We start from the raw sequence: 19,779 nt of genomic DNA, 5'->3' as shown, positions 1-19,779 counted from the left end.
GTCCTCCTCAAACTGCCTATATTTGTAATGCTATTAAAAGCTGTTATGAAGACATGACCTCTTTCCAGGACATAATATTTATAGTGTACCACTAACAGGTAACCCACGCAGAGCAAGCGGAGTCACTGGAGTCCCTCTCTCCTGGGCTCCAGGCGTACTTGGCCATATTTTCACGTTCTTGGAAAAGGAGAACTCGGGGGACACGGAAGGCAACCCCAGGGCGCAGCGCCAGGCAGAGTCTTTCATTACTGCAACCGCACATTGCCTAGAAAATGCAGCATATGCTCGTGTGACATTTCCACGACATGAAATACACCAGAAGACAACAGCTCAGGTTACCAGTCTTTAGAAGGAGATTCTGGAGCTGCGCCACTTGGCGGACTTTCAGCCATCTGAAAGACTTTCTGGGAAACCCGCTTTCCTGGGGAAAACCACAGGTCGGAGCCTCACGGCCTCAGCACAACGGGGTGGCTCTGATTACTCCCAGCAGACCCACCTGCAGCTGGAAGAAACTGCTTGTTACAACGTGGGGTGGCATCAAACATCTGGCAGCCGTTAGCACAGCTGGAAGAGCCAGCGATGCTGGGGACTGGGGGAATCCCCCAGCGTTTTGCTCCTCAGTGCTGATTTGGGGTCCGCAAGCCCCCCGGGGGCAGCAGGGGTGGCAGGACAGGGGCGGGGGTGACAGGACAAGGGTGGAGGGGCGCGGACGCCCCAGCCGGGAGGAGGGGAGGGTGTGGGGGGCGGGAGCGGGGCGGGCGCTGCCGCAGCCCGTCCCCCGGCCCGGCCCGCCCCGCCGCGGGGTCCGGGTGCGGAGCGGGGCGGTGCGGAGCGGGGCGCGGCTCCGCAGCTGCTGCGCGCCATGCGGGCTGGCTGAGCGCTGCCGGCCGCCTCCGAGCGTCCCGGGGAAGGATGGCCGCCAATTTCAACGACATCGTGAAGCAGGGCTACGTGCGCCTCCGGAGCCGGCGGCTTGGGGTGAGTGCTGGCCCGGCCGGGCTGGCCCCAGAGGCACCTGCCTTTCGGCCTTCTTTTTTTTTCTTCCCTTTCTTTTTATCCTTTTCCTCTCCATTGTCTTCTTTTTGCAAACTGAGCTCAGCGGGTGTCTTCGCAGGGGAGCCGCGAAACAAAAAAAATGGGGGAAGGGGAGAAGAATAAAGGCACCTAAACGCGCGTGTATCCACACACACAATATATATACCTGTGTGTGTATATGTATATATATTATTATTTTTTTTCTTCCTTCCGTTGAGAGATGGGGATGCTGCCTGCCGGGAAGGCTGTGCTGCCTCCACCTCCCGTCATACGGAGCTCCCCGGGCAGCCGCCACCAACTTGGGGCCGGAGCCGTGCGGGGCACGGGAGCGCGAGGGGCTCGGAGCTCCGGGGGGTGCGGGTCCGGGGGTGCGGGGAGCTGGGGGCAGCGGTGAGCGCTGGGAGCGGTCTGGAGCTGCTCAAGTCCTGGAGCTCCTGAGAGGCGGCTGCTGCAGTTCAGGGCTTTAAGGTCCTGAGTGGGACAGGCGAAGATCTTGTGATATCTTTAGGACTTTTAGGTTCATTTGAGTTGCACAAGAAGAAAATTCGAAAAGCCCTCTTTAGCTCCTTATTTAATTTTAAGCTTATTTTAACGCTGTTTTATTACTACGATGGTAAGTTCCTAGTTTTGGTTGTAGGTACTAGTTATGTGGCAGTGGTAGGCCAGTTCCCTACAACACCTGGTTTGACATGTGGTCTCATAAAGCCTGGTCTGTTCTTACAGCTTGTGGGGTGCTGCTCCCCTAAGCGAGCTGCCAGGGCTGCTCCAGCAACGGGGCTTACATGCTCCACACCTGTCTCCCTTAGTGAGCCAATGTGGCTTAAGGGGGATGCAACTGGAGGGAGGCTTTGTGTATATAAAATGCTTTATTGGTCTCTCAGGACAGGAAAGAAACTAATTTGTTTACTGAGAACTTGTGGGTTGGCAATTCTGAATTGTTCATAGTGTGAGTTTTGCATCAAGATTTATTATAGGTGGCTGTGTGCGATCATATGAAAGCTGTTGCTGGCTCATTGCCATTACAGTTTCATTCTCCTGTTGTGTCCATGTTCAATGGCTCCTCTACGGTTTTGGTAACTTGCATCTTCCCGACTTGTGTGGAGATTAGAAAGCAGTTTGAAGTATTCCAGGGGCTATTTTTCTTGTACCTGGACTTGCAGGCATAGTTCATTCTATAAGAACCGCATGATTCTGTGACAGATGGAGATAATGTCATTATGAGAGAACCTGTAGTAAATTTGGCAGAATTAGTGTATTGTAACTATCCTTTCATTACCAAATATGTATCAGTATTCAGTTTGCTCCAGCATAAATGAAGAGTAAGATTAAACTTTGACACATCTTTCCATTCTGTAACAGTGAAACCTAAAGGGCATATGAATAAGGTGCATCTAACTCTGAGGTGGCTGTAAATTCTAATAAAGCCTCTGATTTTCCTTTATTAAGGGTTTCTAAAACACTTTGAGGGTGGTGGTGGTGGTAAGTGTTTGATGTCTTCTCAGTAGAAGTGCTTTTGACAGTTGAATATGAAAACAAAGGGAAAATGGAGAATGACACTGTCCATGGAAATGGAACGAATGTTAGATGCTTTCTTTTAGAAGACATTTATTTTACCTCATTCGTTTTAATTCCAAATATATGTATCATTATTAATGGCTGGAAAGTGTGAAAGGGGTGATGGAAAGTGCTTTTGTGAAGAAGTCCAAGCGAAGTTCCAGAGAGTTTCCATGGCCATGGTTTTGTTAAAACAAAGAGCCCTGAGTAAGTTGCCCTGAGCTTCCCTTGGCTCTGGGCGTGCAGTCCTGACAGCTTTGCTGCGCTGTGAAGAACATTAGGAGGGAATGTAGTAGCTGCTGTGATCTGGCTGTCACTGCTCTAGGTCTGGTGACAGAGGCCTGTGCTATGAGGGAGAGGTGACCTGTTCAAATCCTGCTGCTCTATTTGGAAATAAGTAGTTTAATCAGCAGGAATGCTTTTTTCTCCTTCTGCTTTTCAATTTACAGTCTTGGCCCACTACTTAAGCTATAGTTGAAACATGGCTGTAGATTTCTGCCTGTAACTTGCATTTTCTTTAAGCTGCTTAAAAGCCCTGTGTCCCGATTTACAACACCCAAGTAGAAGTGAGTAGTTATGATAAACCTGAGTTCTTTAAATGCAGGACAAGCTTGTGCTGCTTGCAGCACCAGTGCAACCGTCAGCACCCACTTGTCCATGCACAGCACCAGCTAAAACGTGTCCCCCCTCCTTGGTGCAGCTTCCTCCTTGCTGCAGGTGTGTGTGTACATGGCTGGTACTGAAGCTGGCTGAGCACCTGGGGCTGCCACCTGGCTTTAGGAAGAGCTTAAATTTAATCTTAGTGGCTAATGGCAGCTTGGATTCTTCAGAGGAGATGGAACTACGCAAGCAGTGTGTTTTCTAGTAGCTACATTGGGGAGGGCTGCTGGACACCCAGGAGCTGGAGGTGGGAAGGGAAAAATACTTTAGACCTTCAAATACTGACTTCCAAAGAACTCGCCCATATCCTGAAGATGTTAGGAAGGACAAGCCTGCTCCAGCCTCGTGTAGGGCTCCTGTTTAATTGAGAAGTATTTCAATACTGTGTGTGTGGCAAGATTTAAGTGGGAGTTACTAAAATATGTTCCACTCTTATGGCTGTACAGCTGTAATCACTGCATTGTCTTTTCAGCCTGAATTCAGCTCCTGGATTTTTCTCTGTAATGCTATGGTAATTCCATCACCAAGGGAACTAGGAGCAGAGCTTGTATCTACAAATTACCTCCAGAAATTACTTTTCTGAATAACTGGGGTGCAGGTGCTAGATTTAGAGAGAAAGGGGTGCAGAGAAGCAGCTTGTGCAAAAACAACTCTCTTTTAAAAGAAAAACGACAATTCTGGTAAGCCCTACTTTGTAAATGCAAGACTGAATTTAGGCTGATTAGTTTTGTACCTGGCCTGTCTTTGTGCACTTTAAATATGTAAATTTAATTTAATATGATTTAATAGAATAGTTTCCATAGCAACATTTGTGTCACATGTATCTTCCGCAGAGCCAAATATATTCGGAAGAAAGTGCACTCTTCCCAATTCTTTCCATCCTTATAGGGAGGAAAATAATTCTTTCAGCCAATGGTCTCCTTCTTTTATGCCATTAGCAATGACAAAGAGGAGGTTGTGTGCTAGAAAAGTGCTGACAGCGTAAAAGCACAACCTTCCAGAGTTCCTTTAAACAAAAACCAGTCAGCTTTGCTCTGTGAGCAGTGCTTCCATCAGTGACCACTAGTGACCACTGGACCTGTGTTTTGGGGAAGAAAACACTTTGTTGCGCTAAGTGTTATTGCTTGTACTCACCCTTCATCTGATTAAGTACTTTATATCTATATATGAAATGGGGGAGTCATTTTATAGCCTCAGTACCTAAAAAGGCTTTTTTATGCTTATGATTTTCAAATAATTTTCTGTTCAGTGATACAGATGTGACCTTTATAAGGGGGAATATATTATGGAGATGTTTCCTCTCCTTAATGAAAAGGCTAATTCTTGAGTTTTCATTTTAAGGATGGGTGGATGTGCACTGCTTGTGAATGTACTTGAGCTTTCATGTTAGGTTGGACTGGCTCAACTGAGTGTTTAAATAACTATTAAAAATCAAAACAGGAACAAATCTATAAAATAGACTGCTTTTGTTATACTGGTGAGGCTGAAGAGCTTTCAAAGGAAAGAGGCACTTGATAATTGTCTTTGGGGTACAGCCAGCCCACCTCTCCTTGTGGGGTGGGAGGGTCCCAGTGGTGTGTGTTGGTTTCAGTTTAACACTTCTATTGCACTCCCTGTTGTTAAGGCTTAGCTTACCCTTCCTCCATCCACACCTAAACTCAGCTTTGCTGGAAGCCATGTTTCAATTCAAGCAAGGGTTATGCAGCACAGAAGCTGCTCTAAGGGTGTCCTCTACTGCCATTGTCAAGGTTGGGCAGAAGCAAGCGGTGGAGTCTTGGGATGAAGGCAGGTGATGCTCCCAAAGCCCCTTCCTCAGGGTATGGGCAGAAGTGCTGGTGCTGTGGCACCAGGAGGGTGCTGGATGCCCCTCTGCACTGGCCTTTGAAGACGATGCTTCCACCCTTGAAAGACCCTACAGAGCTTGCAGGCATCTGGACTGTCCCTGCCGCTTGATGTATGGGAGACTGCTGGAGCAAGATGCCATGGGGTTAGCTGTCAGCCCTTCGTTTCTGGGATGCCAGTAACACCCTTGGCGTGTCTTGTTGCATTAAGTGATGAAGTACTGTTAGTGTCAGAGGGAAACAATCTCTTCGATGAACAGCAACAGCTTTGAGCTCCATGTAGCTAAAAGCAAAATAGTGCTGATCAAACAGAAGTGCCTCAAAGAACCAGCTGAGCTGTGCTGGTGGTGAGCAGAGATGTCTCTGTTAAGGGGTTGTACACGTTCACAGCTATGCAAAGCCTTGCATGGTTCTTGTTTGGCTCTGCACAATACTTGATTGACTAGAAATCACTGGCTTCTGAAAACATTCTCTCTGGCTTGCTTGGAAATTAAGTACCTTCTTCCCAATAGAGGGTTTGGCTGTGTGGCTGATGTGTGGCTGCTTTCCAGGAGGGGCAGAATACTTTTCTGAGAATACTTCAAGGTGATACAAATATGACTGCACCGTTTCTCCCAAGCTTTGTATACTAGGAATACATCTGGCTTATGTACAAGTATTTCCATTGTATCCCCATTCCTCAGATAGTATCACCTGTAAACTCACGAATACAACAAGTACATCAAAATGTGAGCTTCATTCTGTATATTGTGATGCTTGACCTGCTGTGGTACAAGGTGGATCAAAGCTCTGCGTAGGCAATGTGAGGAGACTGCGGTAGTGAACAATCTTTCAGGAAAAATCCAACAGCAAGGATACACAACATCTTTTAACTTTTTAAGGTTTAAAAATAGGTGTGGAGCAAACTACAGTAGTTTGTGCTCTCATGTGCTCTTCCCTCTGTCACCAGCTTCCCAATAGTGAAGCAGTCTTTATCTGTCTTGCTAATGAAGCTCTTAAAATGTCTTATTTTGGAAGACTTTTGATATAAGAGGTCTATGCCATGATATAATATAAATCCAGGTTAAAATAAGGAATGAGTTACTATTAAAAATTGGAACGTGCGGTTGTTTTGCATACTTATTTCTTTCATTATAAATCAAAGAAAGTGTAACAGTTGTGGTACTTTCTGCTTCAGCAAACCCCTCCTCAACACTGAAACTATTTCTGTTCCCTGGCTGTTCACAACATGTTACTCCAGGTTGTCTGTCTCTCAGTGGTGAAGATGCAAGAACTGGAGCTGTAAAACAACTTCAGCTCTCACAGACATAGAAGTAGCCTTTGCAAGCTTAGATGCATGTTTTCATAAAGGGCTCAAGAAAACACCAAAGATCCTGTGCATCTAAAAGCAGAATAGGAAATGTTGAGTTAATTTGCATATGAAAATTAGGGTGACCTGTATTCTAGAAGAGGATGAAGGTTTTTTCCTTTATAAAAGGCAGAGCTAATAAAATTAGAACAGTGTAGGGCAGCATATGCTACTGAATTAATATATCTAGTTTACTGCTTCTGCATGACACAAGTGCTTAAAACAAATAGTCCTGTCAGTTTCTTGTTTGTTAGAAAAACCTTACAAAGTATTTATCTTTCTAGAACATATACTATTGCTAACTAGATACACTGGATGTTTACAACCCAGAAAAACAATCTGAACACTAAAAATAATGTGCAGAACTCTCAAAATTGGATGTTATTAACAGGCAGACTGATTTATTTTATCGTTTCCAAGATTTTATGAAGGTATTTCTGGCATGTGCAGGTCTGGGAGTCTGCTCCATGAGTTTGTATTGCTATCGAATTATTACAGGCTAATAAAAACGCTCATTTGAGAGGTTCCATTGACTTTAATGGAGCTGTGCTAACAGCTAAGTGTCTGTTCCTAAAAACGCAGGTCTCTGCAGAGACTTCTATATCTGTTTGCCAGAGAATAAAGCTCGCAGAGAGGCAAAGAGTAGAGTGGAATTTTTTTACCTAGCAGTCTGTTGCTTGTACCTCTGTCTGGCAAAGGGAACGCTGCTAACAGGTTTCTGCAGAATCCTGTCTCATGAGGTATCTTCCACTTTGCACTTAGGAGGCGAGGCACAGAACTGTTCTTGCAGTCGTAGCTATTTAACACCACTTCTAATTAAATCTGCAGTCTGCACAGCTTGGGGTTGGCTGTAACCCCATCTGTTGGAGGCACCTCCTTGTTATGCAAGGAATGATCAGCCTCATCTGTCTATTAAGAGTGGGTCCTCCATGGAAATTTGGGCTGGGTCCAGTAAAAAGATCTGAGTACCCAATGTGAGGGTTAGCAGGGTTTTAGCAGCTGAAGCCCAAAAGTGCAATTCTGATACTACTTGTGTTTGTCCATGGGGGTTTCCTAAGGACACGGAGATCAGACGGTGTCCTGCAGGGTTTCGGTCATGGCAAGCACTGGGTTGCCCAGCATCTGCTGTGTGCTCGACTGGGGCCTGATCTTCTGGGAACGAATGCATAGAAGGGAGTTTTAGATGATGTTTTTCACCACCTTTGTTAAAGATGGAGAAACTTCTGCCCATATCTCTAGCAATAAGGTTCTTCAAACAGATAAGATGAACAAAGCTCGGTCTAGACCTCTTTCTTACAACTGCTTCTTTTGTAGGATGTTCTCCTGGCTGGGGAGGATGTTGGTTGGGGTTCAGCCTTTCCTTGGTGATCATGCTCTGGTTGATGGAGCAGCATAATTCATTCTTGTGCCTCTCCAAATCAACTTGGATGTGATTAAGTGATTTCACATTACAAGGGTGGCCTTGTACAAGTGCTGAATGGCATGTGAAATGTGGCTGCTGAGTAGGACCTGACTGCCTGGAGTGGAGGGAAGGAGAAAAATCACAAGTTCTATTTCTGAAAGCAGCTGTGTTGATACCATCGATCTCACTGGTGCAAGGACCACATTAACATACAGCAGAAAAAACTTGTGTGGGTGCTGTTGTTCTGAACACTGTTTAACACTGATCTGAACCAGTTTAACTAAAGTCAATAAAGTCCTGAAGTAAAAATTATGAGGAAATGGTAATTATGTCTCTTCTGAAAGATGTGACTCTGGTTCTATTATACAACAGTAGACTTGTGCCCTCTTTAGTATTAACCTTGTTAAGGACAGAAACTAGATCTGTGCATGTCATTTTTCTCTGCATGATGGGTCTGACTAGCCCAAAAACTCTAAATCGCATCAGTGTGAAGGAATGTGGTGTAAGTGGTGTCCTCCGATGCAGAACTGGGACTCCCCTCGCCAACCTCAGAGCAGGAATTGGTAATAGTTTAGTCTTCAGCTTGTGGCAGAGGAAGGAGTTTGCTTCCTCACAACTTTGTAACTAGTTGCTTGTTTCTAGGAAATGCTGGCTTAGGTAGAGTAATATATTCAGTACTTAGATATTTCTGGAATGATTTAAAAACTTAATGAAAAATTTTTCTTAGGTTTCTGGACTTCTTACTTTGATTAGCGCTTTACCTGCAATATTAGATTTTTTTTTAATATTTACAAAATAAAATCAGGATGTTATTAATAATCTCTTGTATTGGAGTGTTGCATGAGAATTTACATGTTGGACAGTGGATATATGCTAGATTTAAGTGGGAAAATACAACAATTTTGTATTATAGGCTGTTCCTCAGGAAATATAGCATTAATGCTTATTACATATACTTGCTTTAGCACTAGACAGGAAACTTCTGATTCATGCTTAGAAGTTTGGGAAAACTTTTATATGAATTTTTGGACCTGTCCACTTCAGCCTTTTTTTTAAATCTTCAGTGGAAATTTTTGATTATCAAAAGCTGAAAAGAGATGAAGCTTTCAGGATTTTCTATTCTCGATTTTAATTGAACTGACTTCTGTAGAAACTTCATTGAGAAGACTGGTGTTGAACATTTAAAACGACATGTACTTTTACAAGTTTTGCATAGCGCTGTTTCTGTGAAACCCTGTGGGAGGAGAGGTGAAATGGGGGGTAGACAATCTGCAGGACTAGAACCATATGGTTAAAGAGATTGGTGCTTGAATAAGCGTGCCAGAAAGTTAATATGGGGATTTTAAAGTATGAGCTGTGAAAACTGGAAACAAGAATGATGTAAGGCTGGGGGAGGAGAAGGGAAAGTTGTCTGCTTATATCTACATTTGAAACAACTTATTAATAAAGCTGTTGTGTTCACCTATACAGCTCCTTTCAGTCTGGAAGCACTGAGATGGAGAAAAACTGAACAGATTTCTTATGTATCAACTTCAACGTGCAAGATATTAAACCCGTTGGATATCCATATTTTTAGAAAACTGTTAAATAAGGTGTTGGAACATATTCACAGATATTAAGATTTCTAACTGCTTGGAACTTGTAGTGGCAGCAGGGATAGAATCCAGGACGTTGCTTAGAAAGTTTGAGATTTGATCCTTGAGCTGATAAGTGGAGGAATATTGATAAATGTCATTCAAGACCTGATGCCTGTCTGGCTGCTGGCATTGGGTCTATTAGTCCATGAGTGAGTCCCTTTTGGATTTCCTCAGGCACAAAGTCAATGGGTCCAAGCCAGTTGGTGTCTCTAGGCAAATCTGATCTTTAGGATTGTGTGCAGAGAAACAAATATAGGCCTAATTTGATTCAAAAAAATTCCCACCAAAACCCCAAAAAACAAGCTGAAGAACTCTTCTAATTTTTGCTCAAGAGGCAGAAGACAGGAGATTATGCAGATCATGGTTTGGAGTATAGAATTCATGTTTTGATGGTGGCCCATTTTAGGAGCAGGAACAGCTTTTCTTGTGCTTTCCAGCATACATTTTCTGCTAAATTACCTTTCACATTCTTCTTTGGAAGATAGGCTTAGTTCATTAAGCAAAACAATGAGACTCCAAATTTTATGGTTTTTTTTTTTTTCACAAACTGAGATAACTAGGAAAGAAGTGGTTCTTACCCATTTGCTGAATTGTTCTAAAGATGAAGTTTTCATTTTAACCAGTCTAATGCAAACCTGAGTAGAACACCCTTTTTCTTCCACTTTTACCTTAAACTCTTCCCTCATATTCTGCCAGTTGTGGGTCCCAGTTCTGCTTTTTCAGTGTTTGTTCTTCCTTTGTTAGACAAAGCTCTTGATGAAAGGGTGTGCCGAGAATGATTGTAGAGGCAGTGAAAGGAAAAGAAAACCCAATTATAAGCAGATGAAATTTAGTCTTTCACAATTTTGATGCCTTTTCATCATCAATTCGTTACACAGTATGAAGTTAGTTCTCCTGCTGGTGTATATGGGCATTGCCCTGAAGTTAGATCAATGATTAATTAACCTTTTGCAGTGTCTATGGAAACACTTGAAAGAAAGTGACAGAGGTGAGGTCTGCACCTGAGACTGACATCTTAATTGGATGTTTGTGTAGTTTTAGATATACCATAGAAGCGGATGGATTGTTCCTGTTATCTTCTTGTCTGACTTCATCAAGTGCTGCCACAAATACCAGTGGAAGTTCATGCTATTGGAATGAATAGTGTTGTCGTTCGTTTGGTTTGTTTTTTGTTTGTTTTCCCCTTTTACTGAAAATAATGTGACTTGTTTCAATTCATAAGATCAATACAGTAAAATCAGTGGTATGTCACCCCAGTAATGTACATGTAGGAGATAAACTTGTCTTTTTACTTACCAAATAATGCTTATCTGGGGAGCTATGGCTGGCAAATGACAAATTCCTCTAAATGCTCCCACTAATGTCTCCACACCAGTGAGGACGGAATTAGCTGATTGTACTGAACTAGCAGCATACTATTGAGTGGCATACTCTTGGCACGGTGCTTAGACTAAAATACAAGTGGCTATTCTCTGTTAAATGAAGTAGTGCAAATTAAGACAGTATTCTGCTAAGCTTTCATAGACATTTTCTAATGCAGCAGTCATGCTTTCTTGAGGATGGAGTCTACTTGAATGTGAATGAGCTCTCAAACTCTTCAGTTAGTACTACACAGCTGGGACATGAAAAATTAATAAAGTTGTGTTTGTCCATTTTGAACTAATATGTAGATTAGCCTTAGCAAACTCAAGAGGACTGCAGGAGCCAGTAGGAAGCTGAAGTCTACCATGGAAATGTTGGCTCTGGAAGCCTCATTTTAATCTGTATTTTTTTTAAGTCACTATTAGACTATCCCCACCAACCTAAAACAAAAAAACCAAACCACAATAAACAAACAAAATGATGAACAGTTTCACCTGGTGAGTAGCTTTAAAAGTTCTGGCAGAGCAAGGGTATGTTCAGAATCACCAGTTTGTGCCCAGGCTGGAGCTCATTGACTGATAACAGGTCCACGGGCTCTCTGCTGTGACTGGGATCCTTTTGTGCACAAGCCTTCAGTAATTCCGGATAATTGGAAGGTTATCACTCTGAAGCCAGTGCAGCAAAGTACATGAAAAGGGAAATGCATTTTGACTGCTGTGGGCTTCTCCCTTCACAGCTTTGAACAGAGTATCAGTCTAGCTAGAGCTGAGGCAAATGACTTCAATTATTTGCTGCAATCCTGTAAGGCAATGCTGAAGTGCATTTTACTATGATTTAATGGGCTGTAATTCTGTCACTTTTAACAAAGCACTGTATTTTGGTGAAGTCCAGCTTGCAGTGACTCATTTGGTAGCATTATTTGCTCTTTCGTGCAGGTTCACTTTGATTTTAAAACTGATGTAAGCTCCAGACAGGCTGAGGGAATGACCTGTGACTGCATAGCTTTGATGTTGGGATTGAAAGAAAAATTGGAAGGAACAAGATAGATTTACCTTGTGTTGGGATGGTAGGATGGACTAACCTTGAGACTTACTGGAGGTGTCTGTAGGCATGGGAAGTAATGTGTTGGTTACAGGAATCCTGTGATGCTTTCTGAAGCTTGCAGTTAAATTAATTGGTGAATGGCAAAGAATGACAGCAGGCCAGAAATGGGCAGTCATACCCATCTGTTAGTTATGGGCTTGCAGGGCATTTGTCATCCTTGGCTCTCCAAGTGGCACATAACAGCGTAATTAACTGAATTTAACAGGTGGGTAAATGGCAACAGGTACAGCCAAATTGTTCAAGTCATACACGGAAGACTGAGAAACTAAAGATCTCCTCCCATGTGTGGCTATGGATACTGGCAGCTTACTGCTGAAGAATTTACTGACATAGACCTAATTCATGTGCACTTTCTGCCCTTTTTTAAAAGTCTCATTATGTGCAATCTTAAAATTACAAGTCCCGCTCTGAAATACAGCTCTCACAAGTGGTTGTATGCTCTGGGGGGCTGAAACAAAGCCTGTTGCTGGGACTTTGTGAGCAGGTACAGTTTATCTCCAGGTGCAGAGCAAGTCCCATCCCTGCGTTCTGCAGGCTGAGTGCAGGAGAGAGTCCCCGGCCATGGCCGGGACAGCTGAGCTCCTGGGCTTGTTCGAGCTGTTACCAAGGGTCAGCACACGTGTGCTCTGCAGCCTCTTTGCATCTGATGTGCTAATTAGTAAGCTCTGCAAATTGTTAATGAGCTGTATCAATGCCATTTTCCCCCTATAGCCCATGTAGTTAAAGTTACCAAATCAGATACTTAGGACCAAAAAAAGGAAAAATTCCAAACCATATTTCATCACAGTTATTTTCCGTTACTCAGCAGTTACCTAATTCTAACACAGTGCTAGTTGTGTTAATTCACTGGACCGCACTAATGGCCTGACCCAGCAGGACAGCACATCTCAAGCATAGACCCAGTGTTTAGTTGGCATTGAAGCCTTTACTATTTTTTCTTCCTTTACTAGTTAGAGTCCTAGGCTGATTTCTCCTATCCAGTTTCATGCCTAGAATTAACTGTACCCATATATAAAGCTTAGCATATGTTCAAGGAACCAAATCAGATACTTAACTCTAGTCTGACTTTTTTTAAACTGTCACTAGCAAGAGAGGAGTTCAGCTGTAAATGCTTCTTGGCACTTTTGGAGACACTCTAATGTCTTTAATGCAGCCCAGAGTTATAATCTTTTCTGGGTATGATTTTTAAAAAACTCAACAAACCAACAACCCTATACTTTAAAGCCTGGAAGTCAATAAAGAAGAGTCTGAAAGTAGAAGGATATTTCAGGTAATACTCTCTTTCTAATGCTACTCCATCCAACTTATCATTTTTGTGGGGAGAGTAGATTGGAAATTGAAGTCTTGCTTTTAATGTCTTTTGAGTCCTGAAATTCCAGACAGTCATTAGAGAATCTGAAAAATGGAGTCAAGTTCTATATTTCCTGCCATCACATCAAACAGCATGACTGCTTATCCCTTACATCTTCTGTATTGTTTATTACACAGTGTAACTTATTAACACGTTAGTTTATCAACAAGTCTCCTGTGAGTTGCATGTAAGGAGCACCTGCCAATGTAAATCCAAGGCACTGTTCACTGAGGGGAGAAGAGAAAGAAATGACTCCTTTGCAGAACACTTAGGATACTCATGTGGGATAAGCAAGTCCTAGATCCCAGCCCTGGACACTTTCAGTTGCTGAGGATGTTTTGGCAGCAAGTAAATCTTGTCTGTGGAATGAATCCCATGTAATCATGAAGGACAAAAAAAAAAACAAACCTAAAAAGGTTTAGAAGAAAGTTGCCTTCTAACTAGTGTGCCAAGTGGGAATGCAGCTGTAGGCTCAAATCCAGCTGTTTGGTGTTTTAAACTGAGGCTGGAGGAATGGTTTTGAGTTCTGAGCCTGAACCATTAACAAAAATCCCACTTCTGGTTGAAGCAATTCCAGTTGGAAGGGAAGGGGTAGAATGAAAGGGTTTTTGAAGAGGAAAGACTCTTCGAGCAGTAGGCATCCGTTGTGACTTGCATTAATAAGAATAAAAGAAGGTGTATGGATTCATAAAGATCTGCCAAGCATTTTTTAATGCACTAGGCTTATAGCAAGTTCTGGGCAGTGCCAAAGCTGGATTTTGTAACTCAAAAAAGCTTTGCAATACTGAGCAATATTGTACATTCTGAACAGGCACAGAAACAAGATTACAGCTTTATTCCCTATTAGCAGCTGTGGATGACTTCTTCATGTAAATTATTGTTGCTGAAGATGTATACTGAATGAGAGGAAGGAGTGAGGTTTATTTCTTCACAAATGTGTTTCTTGGGGGAAGGAGAAATCTAGATTATTTTCTTTAGTCCCCCAGAGAAGAAGATAGCTTGATATAAAACAACTTTGGTTTATGTAGTCATTATAACCTGATCACAATGAATAATATGATATCACTTACTCATAACACACTCACATTAAATGGGTATTCTGGGAAAATGAAATTGTCTTGTTGCCAAGTGCAGCGATATCTTTGCAGACAACATGTAGACAACTTCACTGCTTATTTTATGAAGCCGGTGAACCAGTGTACATTTCTATGCACCATCTAAGTCATGCTAAACTCAAGTCAGTACAAGTTAGTTATGTTTACAGCTATGTGGTTCTTTGTAGTAATCTGTCTACTTGCAGTTGTTTTATACTTACATTGTGTCTTTTCAGAATGGGGTAGAACTGAACACAGCTGCCAGTGTGGGGATGAACTAGGCAAGCAACAAAGCTGGCTGGAAAAGTACAGTTATAAACTTAAGGAAGAAATACATTGAAATTAAGTACTTCCATTTCATAAAGTCACAGATTGTGGAGTCTTCACTAGAGCCCCACAGTCCGATTCAACATGTTGCATAAAGCATTATCATACTTGCTCATACCTAGACCTCTTTACTAGAAGCAGTCCTCCGGTTTTTCATGAAGAAACAGCAACCTAATGGAGATCTACTGCTTCAGACATGTCTGAGGAGAGAATGTAATTAACTGAATGGGTTGCAGTTTGCCTTTGTTGGCACTATTTAATTTTTCCAGATGCAAAGCAAAATTCTAGATCCAGTCTCTTCACAAATTTCCTTTAGTCGAAGGATACTATTTCAGGGCTCTTTACAACCTTTTGAATCAGAAGTGACATATTAAGGCACTTTTTAAAATGGAAGAATTAAGATCCAAACAGTTAGTGCTAGCAGCACCCTGTTGTTCCAGGTACAAGGTCCCTTCCTGCAGTCCGCTGGTTACTCCCTGGCGAAGTTCAGCAAAAATGCTCAAATAGTTTTCCATTTGCAGCTGAGGTACTTCAGTGGGTGAGGTATCTGCCAGCCTTGGATAAAGTGGCAACATTTTTTTTCCTACCAAAAAAAAAAAGGTTCAAAACATACTGTAAGAAATTTCTTGTGTTATTATGCTGTGTGTTTACTAGATTATCTGTTTCTAGAGGTTATCAGAATCACAAAAAGCAAGTTCTTGGCAATAGCCTCAGCTTTCTAGTAATCATCCCAAGCTACAAGGTTGTACTTTCAGCTACCGTTTTTAAAAAAGTGAAGCTTATGTTTATTTGACAGCAAGTTCAGTGTCCCTGCAAATGCAGCTCATTGGAATTCTTTGTTTTAGGGCAGAGAGCAGCAAAACACAAAGCAGGAATAAAACAGGGCAGCTTTCCCTGAAGGTTCACTTGTTCGCAAAGGAGAAATTTGACAGATGAGACTTTGTGCTACTGTCTCTGACCTCTATATCCCTCTTAAATAACAAGCAAGTCAGGGGTGGGATTGTTTGATCCTGAAGCAAAATAGGCTTGCTTGGCCATAGTGCAGTGGAAGCTACATATCTTAGTTTTCTAAAATGGCCAGTTTTAAACCCTGTGACCCAAGATATGAAAAATAGCATCACCCTTTCAATTTCTAAATACTTGGCTATTTCTGGATGCTTTTTCAAATCAGTTGCTGAACAAAAGTATTGATGGGTGGGGTAAACTTGCTTTAGACGGAAATACACATTTATAGTTTCTAAATTAAAATGTTTGTTTCGTGTGTTGGAATAGTTTGTGCTTTGTGTATAAAGAATGGGATTTTAGGCACTCAAATATCTAGCTCTTGGCTGTCTTTTTTGATCAGTTGGGAGGTGGTGAAGACTGACACGTCTCCCTCTGCACACGTATTTCCAGGACGGGCCATGGGTTTGGGTCATCACGTAGGACAGCAAGGCTCCAGTTTCAGCTTCCCTCTCGGCATGACGGTATTTTCAAACCCCAACTGAACCATGAAACCCAGGAAAGTCAAAAGAAATGTTTCCACTTTACTCAGCCAGATGCTGAGCAGTTCCAGCTGAGGTTAATGGTTCCTTTGCCTCACGGTGTATTTCCAGCATCAAGAGGAGCTTGGGGGTGGCTGAGCAATCCCGCCTGGTTTCTAAAGTGCAGCACTGAGAGCAGGAATCCAAATACTCAGATTGCATCATTCCTTTGAAGTCACTCCTTCTTTGACTTCAGTTGTGGTAAAGATTTATATCAGCTGATCTTTAGAGCCAAAAATAGAACTGTTTGGACATGACCTTGGACATGCATGTTGGATCACCTATCGGGGTTTCAGATGGTCTGCTTTGTAAACAGTCATGTCATTTCCCTAGAGTTCTACGTTGTTGCCTGCACGATGGGCTATTTGAACCTGAAATTTTCAGGAGAGACTATAGGAGGTAGATGCTAATTTTTGATACTCGAATTAAATTTTGAGTTAGGCTTCCTCACCAGATCTCCCAGGGCGAGCTTTGTAAGTTTTAGGTGTTAGGCAAATGACAGCTATTACTGTTCTCTCTCAGCTCATCAGATCCTGATTTACTGTTTGGATTTTCTAATCACTGTCAGCCCAAGTGTTTGGAATGGAAGTAATTACAGCAGTACTTTCAACTAATTCCTGTTCATGGAGTAGTAGTGAAAATGTTGATTTGAGGGATAAGTGAGCTAAGTATTCATGCTGGAATAGTCACCTAAGAGCATTTGGGGCTGGTTCTGGCTGCTGCTGTCAAAATGGCTGTAACAGTATAAACAGTTCACACACCGTCCTCAGCTTGAAGAAATCCTGACAAGTCTCAGACACGTACTAGATCATGATGGCATCAAAGACCTAATTACTTTCTCTGTATTGCAGCTCATAACAGGGTCTATGATTAGCTCCCTGTCTTGGGCACCACATCACGTCGTCTGTGCTTTGAAGGGCTTTCAGTGCTCCTAGGGACATACTGCCAAATTGTTTATTCATAGGATCAGAGAATGGTTTAGGTTGGAAGGGACCTTTAAAGGTCATCTAGTCCAACCACCTTTTTTATTGCTTTAGTGCTAGAGGTTTAGGTTGTCATATGGTGTATGCTCAGTTAAGATGGTGCTGGGTGTTCATCTGTGAGATATGAGTCATGGGAGCATAGAAATGTGACTGTGATAATAGTACCCAATCTTGATGGCTCAGTTAACTCATTTTTGAAAGTGCTAGGCAGGTGTCATGTGAGGGGATATATCTTCTTTTTGGGTTTGTTTATATAAGGTCAGCAGAGAGGAGTTAACCATCAGATCACCAATATGAATGGGATTCGGGACTGTATGTTCAGGCAAAAAATTGTCCATTGTCTCTAATCAAAGCAAAATACTTTATTCTACGTTAATCTACTATTGCAGTAGAATCTCTCTGCCTAGTGATTCCCTAAGAGGAGAGAGCTGACTAGCTCATGCAGGAGGAGTAGGAAGTTCAGGGGGGAATGTTCATGACCTGGCTTTGCTCAAATTAGCCTCAGGAGTGCCATTTGTTCTTTATCGGTGTAGTTACCTGGGTCACAACGATGATGTCCTGAGGCACTGGCATAATGTATTCCAGCCCTGGGACTCTTTTGTTAGAGAATTGTAATACAGGAGCGGAACCAAAACTTAAAGGCCAGTATTATATTGTAGGCTTATTTGGCTTTTGCGTCCTTGGAGGTACTTATATGTAACAGGTTTTTTTGTTTGGTTTTTGTTCCACCTCCCCCCTCCCTGACTCTGATCTAATAATTAGTTTTGGATTAGTCATTGTTGAAATACAGTAATAAATTGCAGTAGGACCAACTTACAGCCATCTACCATGCTTGACTGGAGTTGATTTTTAACAGTACTTATGCTCCTAGTGGCATTTGGAAGGGTGATAACCATCCTGGATCTGTGCCTTGCTGGAGGCAGAGCAAAACTTTATTTTCTCATTTGTATTAAAATGTTATTCTCCTCCTCTGCCCCTAAATCTGTGTGCTGCAGAGCTTACTGTTGCAACTACAGCTTTGAGATGCTCACTGACCCAGCGAGGTGCTTCTGACTGCAAATGGTCCGAGTAGGACATCATAGTGTTGTAGTTGTTGTCCTCGTATGTCTTGTACATTGGCAAATGCATTACTAAAGGATTCTGTTTTCTTCTGTGGACTTCTGATTAAGTTAAAATGCAAAGCAAAAGGACTGAATGCTCAAACTTTTGACACTATCTTTTGGGCAAGGTTTTGGAGATTTTTTCTTGTTAGATGTGTTGAGGTTATCTTGACCCAGCAAACAAAACTGTCAGAACGCAAATGTAGAAAGTCTCTTCCAGTGTAAGTGTGTGTAGATCTGAATTGCCTTTTTTGTGGTGAGCTCTCGTTTTGGTCAGTGTTTAATAATTCTTGAACAATTCAATTCAAACCCTTGCATTAAACAGGAGAGGTTGACTGGCCAATAAGCTGGAAAATTGGAAGACAACGTTGATGGGTTCAGCTGGTGCCTGGCACCAGAGCAGCCTGTCCATATGCTAAACGCTTCTGCAGCCAAGTGGGCCAGGAGTATGAGTGCCCACATGTGAGACAGGGTAATAAAGCTGGGTGGATAATATGGTTCTCTGAACATCTTTATAGAAACGGCTAAAAGCTGGTGAAAGAAGCACAGCTAGTCAACTAACAATAATTTTTGGGCACATAGTTATAGCTACTTTTAGTGGACATAATTGTTTTGTGCTGAATACATTGTTCATGGTCAAGGGCTGATCAAGGGTTCAAAGGCTGGAGTTGCCTTGTCTGCTGGTTACCTGCTGGGGGCAGTGGGATGTTTTGATGGGTCTTTTCACCGATCACTCCAGTGAATTTGTGCTGTAAAGGAGTTCTGCCGGAGCTGTGAACTACTTGATAACGGTTGACCAGACTTTTTAAAATATTTTTTTTTTTTAAATCACACTAAATTTAGTGGTGGGTTTGTTTTATTTCTAACTTACCAGGTGTTATTTTGGCATTACTGATTAAATGTAGGCTGTGAACAGTTGGCAAGGCTTATAATTCTTTCCTTCTATGCAGCCAGTATGTCATCTAAGCTGAGAGCTATGGTTTTGAATGTAAGAGGATAGCAGAAAGTGCACCATAGTTAAAGAATAGGTGAGGAGACTGTAAGAAATGGTGGCAGAAGTTTGAGAGATGAAGTGGCTTAATGCTCTAGATGGAACGGTGTTTTTCAACCACTCTGCACAGACAGATTCTGCTCCAAGTGACTTGAATTTAAATTTAACTGGACCTTGAAAGCAAAACACCAGTTGGCAGAATTGTGCTGGGTACTACAGTTAAATGATCTTTTTCTTTACCCAGTAGTTCAGTTCCTTCTCCCTTTTGTGTTCTAATATACCATTATACGTAGAATATACATTTACAGATTTATCTCTCATAGTTGTGTGATGGAATGTCCATTCCTACCTGTCTGCTCAAGCTTCATGTGTGTCTTAAACATGCAAGACTGGAAACAGTAACAAATCCACATGGAAAAGTGTTACTTTATTTTTAAAAAGCTTTTTCCTAGAAAGCCCTGCACGTG

The 19,779-nt window shown here is 42.2% G+C and overlaps 1 protein-coding gene across 5 annotated transcripts in view; it reads left to right on the top strand.

Annotated features, from left to right (window-relative positions):
• Positions 1–785: 785 nt before the first annotated feature.
• The window catches only part of DOK5 (docking protein 5), a 40,603-nt gene continuing 21,609 nt past the window's right edge, over positions 786–19,779 (top strand). For 3 of the 5 annotated variants that reach the window (XR_014185407.1, XM_082065501.1, XM_082065498.1), the window contains exon 1: positions 788–978. Coding sequence is in view for 4 of the 5 variants with exons in the window: in XM_082065501.1 (XP_081921627.1) it covers positions 913–978 (66 nt within the window). In the remaining variant the exon portion in view is untranslated. Of the gene's footprint in view, positions 979–19,779 lie in introns of all 5 variants that reach the window. The other 2 variants (XM_082065500.1, XM_082065499.1) reach the window with 2 other exon arrangements.

The sequence above is a fragment of the Streptopelia decaocto genome (assembly GCF_964273445.1).
Source record: "Streptopelia decaocto genome assembly, chromosome: 14".
Taxonomy (NCBI): Eukaryota; Metazoa; Chordata; class Aves; order Columbiformes; family Columbidae; genus Streptopelia; species Streptopelia decaocto.
This window is presented reverse-complemented; position numbering and strand designations above follow the sequence as displayed.